The sequence below is a fragment of the Anopheles gambiae genome, chromosome 2 (assembly GCF_943734735.2).
Source record: "Anopheles gambiae chromosome 2, idAnoGambNW_F1_1, whole genome shotgun sequence".
NCBI classification, from domain to species: Eukaryota; Metazoa; Arthropoda; class Insecta; order Diptera; family Culicidae; genus Anopheles; species Anopheles gambiae.
The window spans coordinates 41429986-41439706 of NC_064601.1; the positions used below are offsets into that span (position 1 = coordinate 41429986).

At 37.7% G+C, this 9721-nt stretch overlaps 1 protein-coding gene across 43 annotated transcripts in view; it reads left to right on the forward strand.

Annotated features, from left to right (window-relative positions):
- LOC1274388 (calcium-activated potassium channel slowpoke) overlaps positions 1-9721 on the forward strand; it is a 69585-nt gene that overhangs the window by 28115 nt on the left and 31749 nt on the right. For 21 of the 43 annotated variants that reach the window (XM_061646207.1, XM_061646248.1, XM_061646206.1 and 18 more), the window contains exons 8-9: positions 5287-5397; positions 8328-8433. In XM_061646207.1, the coding sequence (XP_061502191.1) occupies positions 5287-5397; positions 8328-8433 (217 nt within the window). Of the gene's footprint in view, positions 1-5286; positions 5398-5985; positions 6092-8327; positions 8434-9721 lie in introns of all 43 variants that reach the window. The other 22 variants (XM_061646240.1, XM_061646220.1, XM_061646203.1 and 19 more) reach the window with 2 other exon arrangements.

The following is a 9721-nucleotide window of genomic DNA, read 5'->3' on the forward strand; positions in this document are numbered from 1 at the left end:
ACATTCGCGCTTTCGCTTGTGCATACTTTTAAAGCATCTGGTTCTGATTCTGAGTGCGCGACCATCGTCTTTCTTACTTACCTTACCTTACCTTACTACTCTTGTCTGATTACCCTGGTTTACTCACTATAATCTTGCTCTGGTCACCTAGCCAGCTTCCAAACTATGTAACGCAAATGGTGGAAGCGGCGTACTATAAGAATAAGTGAACCGCGAAGAAGATCCCCACGCTATGATTAACGATGTGTACTAACCGTACAGTGCAAGCCCTTCTTCTCGAATTTGTGTAGTGTCAATATCGATAAGTGTGTTTTTATTTTCAATGGAAGTACATGTATCGTATTGTGTTAGTGTTTAATAAACCATTTGTTGGTGCCAGATTAGCTGTACTATCCCCCCCCCCCTCTCCACCTCCACCCCGCCCTATTGTCCACTGATAGCTATTCATATTATTACAACCTTAAGCATATCTACCTCCGGGCACCGGACGTATATGTGTATGTATGTATGTGTGTGTGTGTATGTGTGTGGCAGTGTACAATCTAATAGTAGTGTGGGGAAGGATATTTTCAAACCGAGACTGTACATATAGGTATCTTTAATAAGAACTACGATAAACCCTCACATATGGTAGGTGTGTTGGTTAGGTGATCCTGTGTTGATGTCCTCGCGTTACTGTTTTTTTGTTTAAACTGAAACGAATTGTAGCCACCATCTAATAATGGTGATTGTTTGTTGATTGGGTATACTATGGACATACTACATACATTCACATACACTCACATACACTTCCACATACCTACATACACATATACACGAGCCATAGAATGTGTGATGTACTTATTCCCAGGTCGGTCAAATTGCCCTGCTAAATGGATAATGCGACTCGTTGCGCTAGGTTGTACTTTGCATGTTCTTTTATTATAATTGAATGTATTGGTGCATACTTCTGCATCCAATATGAGCAACAAGAGATAAGTTTTTTAAAGCACAGCCTTTGTGAACTGGCACTGGATGATGATCGAGCAATTTGCTCACTGCTTCATGTAAACAACAAAACTGACCATAACATCTGTTGATCCAGGGCAGACATGATGTGTTTGTAGTAGTACTAATTAATTAAGTTGTAGATCGTGACCGTATTCCTTGTGATTATTGATATCCTGATTAGTGTTGTACTGTAGTCTTTTAAGAATAGATATTGAGAATGTTCCACAAGAAGAAATGATTTGCTAGACGTACTGAATGCTCCCAGTAACGTCATCCAACAATCTAACAATAGCTCACCATTTCGCGCTAATCGGCGAGGTTCCACAAATATGTATGGGCCACTGAATACTATTGAATCGAGGCACATGCTGAAATCAAATCACTCAAAAATATGTTGAATTCCGTTTTGCTGTCACCGTATGACCGGATAATATATTGTTCCTAAATTACCAATCGGATGCTTTGACTCCAGTCCTGTTGACAGACTTACTTAAAAGCAATACTATAGTGACACTCAGTATCTCGTACTTTTACAAACCTGTACAGACCAAGACGAGAGAATTGATTTCTCGTACCAATTACAAGCTATGCTTCGCTCGGTTATGTAGTTGTTGTGCATCAATCAATCAACGGTTAATCGTAAATGAAGCATAAACAGGTCTACTGTAAGAGTTAGATAATTGTCATTATTTTTTGAAACATACAAGTACCACTTTTTATGCACATACACACATAGCGATATGCGTGTACGTGTATAGACACAACCTATATACACATATACTCTGGCTAGCCCTCATCTCGTATCGAACCTGTTCTTTTTTTTCCTGTGAATGAGTACACGATAGGAACTGAATGCACGAATGAATTATGTTCTTAGTGTTTTACCATTTCGATTTGTCTTGGTATTAATGTTTGGGAATATCTCCTTTCGCTCCGCTTTCGGGGCGAAAGACGTACACTGCTAAAAAAAAAACTACTACCTTTCTCTGTAATGTTTTGTGCTTGATGTTTGATAGAAATGATGTACTATTTGTAATTGTTGTTGTTTCACGGTGTTCCGTCCATAAGTAAGGCAGTATTAAACAAAAAAAAAAAACAAACAAACACTCCATTACAACCGTTCCGTTGGCATAGCCCGGTGCATTATCCAACGCAATATCTAGATATCGTTTGTCGCTAGAATGAAATTGAAATTAGATCATCATTCGTACGTAATATCAAATCAAATCAAAAGTATGTTTAAAGCTTGAAAAGCCAAACATACAAGCTAGAGTTGAAATATCTCCGATCGCACCAAAACTTAAACGAGATCAATTTAATTGGGCTAACCGTGCCAATGCACCACACGATATCTTACTTAACTGTTCACAGCCATAACCGGCCGGCGGGTAGCCATATATTGAATTCAAGAAGCAAAAACATGCGTGGCCAGGCTGAAAACATAACCCGCTGTATCTTTTAGTGCGTTCAACCAGCATCCTCTACCAGTTGGAGTAGTGTTTCGGTAATGTTTTGATATGATGATAGTATCGTATTTTTATCGCTTTTGTCCATTCACCATCCTCAAACGGTCCGTGGCAACGAGTTGTTTGTGGTAAGCACTAGACAAACAATCAACCAATGCTGCTGGTTTAATATAGTACAACTAAAGTGGTTTAGTAAATATAAGCAATACTTTCAGGACCTCTCTTAACCAAGGCATACGCAAGAGTGATAGCGATTTCAAAACAAAGCGAGCGCGTAATTAAAAAGAACATCAGTACAAAGAAATATGAACTACGCGCATAGATTAATAAATCACGGTTTGCAGTTTTCGTGTAATGCATCTCGTAGTAGCACCAATGACTAATATTACGTTACAAGATTGCTACTCTCATCGTCTCAGTGCTGTGCGCGCACGCGTTTGTGTGTGAATCTTAACATATGCATACAGATTAATGCATTTCGCTAAAAGGAAAGATAATGATTTCAAACAATGCCACCGCTTGTAATACGTTGCGACGGATTTGCATGCGACCGTGTTTCATAATAGATCGTATATTTAAGCAATATGTATGTATGTATGTATGTATGTATGTTTGTATGTATGTATTGCTATAGTAAAGCATCTGCTAAGTGCTCTAGTATTTCGTAGATAGAAATAAACCACACACATTCAACATAAACATAAAAATCTTCTGCACCATACACCTAACCACCTGCTGCCCTTACGATGCACAAGTAGTGATTAATTAGTTTATAGGCGTTTAGTAACTTAAGCTCATATGTAAAAAATTTCGCTCGTAGTATGCTGCACGAATCAAACTCATCATGTATATATATATGTAAGAATCGTGTATATAATGTAGTGTATGTATTTAAAGTTGCTATTCACCGAGCAAAATGCAACGACGCATCATCGCTCAAGCAATATTATGGCTCAACTTTAGTACATGTTTTGGTGCTCGAATCTCATAGCGCTTTCTTTACTTTTCCTACAACCAGCAGTGAAATGTAATATAAAAAAACCCAATAGCTAGGACTGCGTTTACATAAACATTAAAACAGTTAAAAACAGTTACCTAATTCATAATTTCTAGCGAAAAACCAAAACATAAACTAGCTGCTCTTATCAAGTAATAGATCGCGCAAAACCAACATATAAAAAAATGTCTCTCTTTCTTCTACCGTATAACAATACTATCCTCTTCGCCACCATCGTCTTTCATTGCAATTCTCTTCTATACCTCTCTCTCTCTGTGTATCTCTGTCGCTCTTTTTAATAGTGTCTAAAAATATTAACCTATTTTTGACGTTGCTCATACTGTCGGCACAGCTCTTTTGTATGCGTACCGTCAATCTGTACGGATAGGAATTACGATACGATCCTTTCCGCGGTGTTTTCCCCCGTGCTATGTGCAATGTTCTCCACTGTGTCAATGTCAATTGGCCGGTCTGCTTTGGGCTGGTCCCTCTCGCGGCCAGGCACAACGATCTTTGATAATTGCACCAATGACGATGCCTCCTTGAAATGTGTTGCCTTGTTTGTGTTATATCTTTCCCTCCTTTCGCCGTAATTATCTTTTTATCTGTTTCTTTCTCTCTTGCGCTCTCTCTCTCTTTCTCTCTTTTTTCCTTCCCTTAACCCCCACCCCCCTTTAAGTATCATTAAAAGACTCTTTCATCCGTTAATTGTTTAGTTTTGTTATCGACGTCGTGTGGTAGAAAACATGTCGTTTTTTTTGCATGCAGCCCGGTTGTGTCATCCTACCTGTGGTTTTGTTTTGATTATGTTTAATCCAAGTACTGTGTTGATTTTCTTTCATTATGTTCATCCATTCATTTTATCTCGTTATGTTTGTGTTTCGTGTTTCGTGGTCCATCACATTCCGTCTGTACCGTGAAAATTACATCATTTCGTAAATCGTCGTAACTTGTCGCGTCTCATCAAGCTCCTCCTCAACTCCTTTTCCCTTCGCCTTTGCCGAAACTGTAACTGTCACTGTTATCATATTTGCCCTGTCCCGATACCTGCCCCACGATCCCTCACTTTTCCCATTTAACAAATTTCTTGATCTTGATCACCGTTTCCTAATCCTCTCTCTTTATCTCTCTCTGTTGTTATTGGTTTTCTTTGCTTTACCCGATAACTGAAATAAGTTTAAATGTTTGTTTTTTTTTTCATTGCTTTCCGTTACGTCTTAAAATCCAATTCAAATCGTACACAAGATGGCACTAGCAGTGGCACTAGCAGTATGGCACGAACTTTTTGGCAAGATGGTAGAAAACCCCAAATAGTGATCAACCCCGCCAAACAGTGCGGCTATGAACAATCGTCTCAAGTGCTGTTTGCTATGCTGCTTCTAGTGTTATCGTACATATCAATCCGGTCTAGGAAAAGATACAGGCGGCCTAGCAAACCGTCATATTTATGTTATTCGTTTTGTTTTTTTGTTTCATATGGTTTTCTATTTAGTTGTGTTTGCTGACATATGTTGTGTCACGATACAAGTCCATGAATTGTTTGCTAACATACGTTTTTTTTCTTTGTGTATCCTTATCACCTGGCCACCTTGCGCACGCATACATGGTGTTGTGTGTGGTCGTTTATCTGCCGTTTTCAACGGTGCATCGGTCCATCCTGGTGCGATGCTGCTGGAAATCCGGATGTCGTCCATCATCTGATGTCACGTGGCTCGCGATCTTCCTTGGCGATTCCATGATGGTGCAAAAATTAAATCCTTCGGGTGAATATGTTGTGTGTGTGTGTCTGTGTGTGGGTTTGATTGTGTGGGGCTGGCACGAATACGGCAATAGACATATCGTGGTATGCGGGCACATAACATACGAATCGGTGTCGCATTTCCTGAAGGACTTTTTACACGAAGATCGCGAGGATGTCGACGTCGAAGTGGTATTTTTACATCGGTAAGTAGATCTTTCTTGTACCTTTCAACCTTATTTACACAACAGCTGCAGCGTAAAGGTTTGCAACCGGAGTGTGTTGTTATTTTCTTCTTTTTTTATTAATTAATTATGAGTTGTTCTCACTTTCTCGTGTTGCTCCCAACACAAAAGAGTAATCTCATCAATTATAATATTAAAACTGAATAACGATTGTTACCCAACATAGAGCAAGTGTCTCTCTTCTCAAACGCTATATTTAATTGAGCAAAAGTTTGTACATTATCTGTTTGTTTTACTTAAGATGCAAATGTTGTCGTTATTATTTCTACCATCAGCTCTCATCACAGTTTCGGGACTTTTTGTTTCCTTCATCATTGTACTGTACTAAGCTGATGTTAGTATTGATCAACGATTTGGTTCAAGTTTTCGTGGAAAAGTTGCCCCTTTGCCTAAAAGTGTGTTGAGTCATTTTTAATTTTGACCTTATGTTCGTCATAATTGTTGATGTAGTTACTTTACCGCAAATCCTGTAAGAATAACAAGCAACATGTTTCTTTAACCATAATACCAATTTCTATAACTGACCATACATACCTGTATCAAATGTAGAAAGGAGCCTGATCTGGAACTCGAAGGTCTCTTGAAGCGTCATTACACAACGGTGGAGTTTTTTCAGGGAACTATGATGAATGCGGTCGATTTGGAACGAGTGAAGGTATATGAATACAGCTTTTAACAAAAAAAACTAACAAAAACAGCCAAAACAAATCAGAAAAAAACAGAAATCAAACAACCGAAAACTTACAACAGCAACAAACATTAGTTTTACTAAGCTTTCTTATGCATAAAGTTTCTCCATCAAACAAACAAAACAAACCAAAACATTCCCACAACAGAAACATACCACAACTACCTTCAAACAGGAATGCATTAATTCCCACTGTAAGAATTTAACCTGTGAACATTATCTGCAAAACACGTTTTGTCAATGCTATCGTCGTTCGTCTGACTATTTTTGAATCACACTAACCAACCAATATTTTCCCGCACACTAAACAAACCGCCCTTGCACAACGCAGAAAATTCAGTTGTGGCGCAGTGGCACTTGCGTCTTAACTTTTGCGTCATATTCTGTTTTGCCAGTTTACGGATAACTATGTGGTCACACGTGTTTAGTTTAGTACCGCACTCGGGAATCCCGAATCGAATCTGTGCCGCTTTTGTGGGTGTGTTTGCCGAGACACAGCATGCTTCCTTGCGCGCGGTAATGTGCACTCATGACAACACTTCGCAGACCGGGATTCTCTGGCTGGCAGGGTTGAGAACACAGTTTGTTAGCTAGCAGCAGGACAGCTTTTTTCGACATGCATAGCCACTAGGGTCCAATAGGTATTGAAAAGTTCAGTTAAGATAACTCTGCTTACCTTGTGTAGGGAAGAAATTCGTCGTAAGGCTAGCCAAGTACATCGTTCCATCCAGTTGTTGTTGAACAGGTTAGTTCGAAGCGTAGAGATAGTGTAAAGCAATTATTCGGCTATCATTTATCATTTCCTTTCGATTCGATCTATTGCTATATATGTTTAATACTACCAATCGGCTATTATGCTAGTTTTTACTCATTATATGTTGGCCTTCTATGATGTTGCTGGCATATTTATAGTAAAGCGCAATACATAAACATGCCACACAATGCCACCATCGTGCTTGCGCATGGTACAGTTTTAGATTGACCATTTCAATCTTCTTCGCTCATTACTGTATCTATTCAGTGTTTTTTCGGTTTCTCTGCCTCTCGCAGTCTGTTAATCATTTGTAAGTTTTATTTGTTTTTTTTTTCTTTCTCTTGTGCCTGTAACTGTTTTTCACCACTCACCACTAATAAATGATAGTAATTTTGGCTGTACTACAGCAATAAGTTTCATTTGAGTTAGAATGTTATCGTTTTCCGTTGTTCTTTTTTGGAATGCAAAACTTCGTATCATACATTTTACCGACCATTTCTTATTCTGTTATGTGTACATTCGTTTGGATCAAACTTTGATTAATCGCTTCGTATTTTGTTTTCGTTATTACTATTGTAATTTTGCATCTTCTAATTTTAAAATTTCTATATTTATAAATATATATATGCAATTTGTAAGTCTTACCACTTCAACAAGGTCCGGGAACAGCTCGTGACAAGAGGTAATATCTAAAAATGTTCTAGTTGCGTCAGATTGGTATTGAACTGGTTCGTAATATGATCAGCACAAGCAAAGTTCAAAAGCGTTGCAGAAACGATTTGCATTTCCGCGTACCACGACTAGAGACCAACATTGCTGGTGCATTGCTTTTTAATATTATAATTGATATAAAAATACATTTCTTTTGAGTTACATTTCTTTTAAAAAGACTAATAAACATTGAACAAAAAAAAAAAAATATTTGGAATGGAACAATTCCCAGCGTAATGGAGCATTTCCATTACCTTACGGCATTTCTTCTATGACTAACCTCATGTGTGTCTTTTCTTTCTATTTTCTATTTTTGCGCTTTTTCGTAACACGCACTTTATACACTTGAATTGTTCTCTTTGCCCCTCGATCAAATATCATGTTCTGGAATGTATGCGTGTCCTTCAATGACCGAACTATCTAAAATTCTTCCTAACGAACTCGCGCGCTCTCTCTATCTCTGTTCCTCAAATATGGGCGATTAATATTACATGCATCGCCAACCAAACTGGGACGCTGTTGTGCTGATGATTCATTGTTGTGCTGTTTCGGACAATCTATATTCCAATATTCTTGCTACCGAACGCTTAATATGGATTTGTGTGTAATATGGATAAATGCATCGTTTACATTAAATCCCATAAATCAAACAAACTTAACAATAAAAAAAAAAACCTTGCGTCCGGACGCGTCCTATGTTCTTGTTTGCGCCCATTCCCAATGTACGACCAATTAAAGTAAACCACCCGATCTGGAGCTGGAAGGTCTGTTCAAACGTCATTTCACCACCGTGGAGTTTTTCCAGGGAACGATTATGAGCCCCATTGATCTGCAGCGGGTCAAGGTAATCATTGTTAGTGTACTACTTTAAACCCATCCCATATCAAATGTTTCGATTGCGTGTCATATTTGGTTCAAACATTAACTGCCTATCTAGTTATCTTCAGTTGTCTCTTATTCATCATTTTAAAATACTATTCTTTTTATCTCTCTCTCACTCTCTCTCTCTCTTTCTCTCTCTCTCTGTCTCTATTTCCCGCTATCACGCATTTTTTTCTTCAGAACATTTGTTTTGCTATTATGATTATTATTCTGACGATGATTATATATTTACCTTCTAGGCGTGTTAGATGTGGTGAATGTGTTGTTTTTTTTTCATTTTGAGTTAGAACAAAAGCTCTATGTGTTACACACACTGACACACTAATACACATACACGAGTTTGTGTATATATATATATATTATTTGTTGCGACCAATGTGGTGTGTGTATAATCGTTCCCTTTTGTTTCGTGATGTGTGCGGATTTGCATAGTCAGACAGAGCAACTTCTTGTAGTAGTATACAAGAGATTTCCAAAGGTGTTCCAATAGTTTATCCCTCCCCTTTTAGGCAACCAAATTCATACAGTATATGAAAGCGATATGAAAATAACTGTTACATTTTTCTTTCCTGGAACTCTTTGCCTGTATCATATGTTTTAATACATTGACTGTAAAATTGACAAATCAATTGAACAACAAACAATAACAAAACCAATACAGGCACTCCCCGAGTTTTGAGGTACCGGATGTACGTGGATACGTGGTTTTATAAATAGGATAGTTCTTAGAGCGATTTATACTGGTTTAATGCCTTGATTGTCAAATTCAAAATAAATTCAGTTTTAGCTGAATTTTACAAATCAATCAAAACGAAAAAAAACTAATAACGTCAATCAGATATACCGTATTTTAGCGCGTATACGACCCCTTTTTAGTTCGTAAATGACCAAAATCAGATTAGGCGGGTCGTTATACACGGGCAGTACCTTTTCGATTACTCCTGAGACATTACAATCAATTATATACAAAGATGGTCTGTTGCATGTGTATCCACAAAGATAACACTAGAAACACAAGGAGTGTTGCCTAGAAAATTTATAACCAAAATAAATAAAATATGAAAATATGGCCTTATATTCGGTTTTACTAGAAGTACAAAAAGAAGTAAATTTGATCAGAATCAAATTGGTAACAAGGATAAAGTTGTTTTTGAGTTTTGTAAAATTAAAAAAAAATGTTTTTCAAAAATAATGAATAAATTATATTAGAACTTATACTCGGGGGGGGGGGGGGTCTTAATACACGCTAA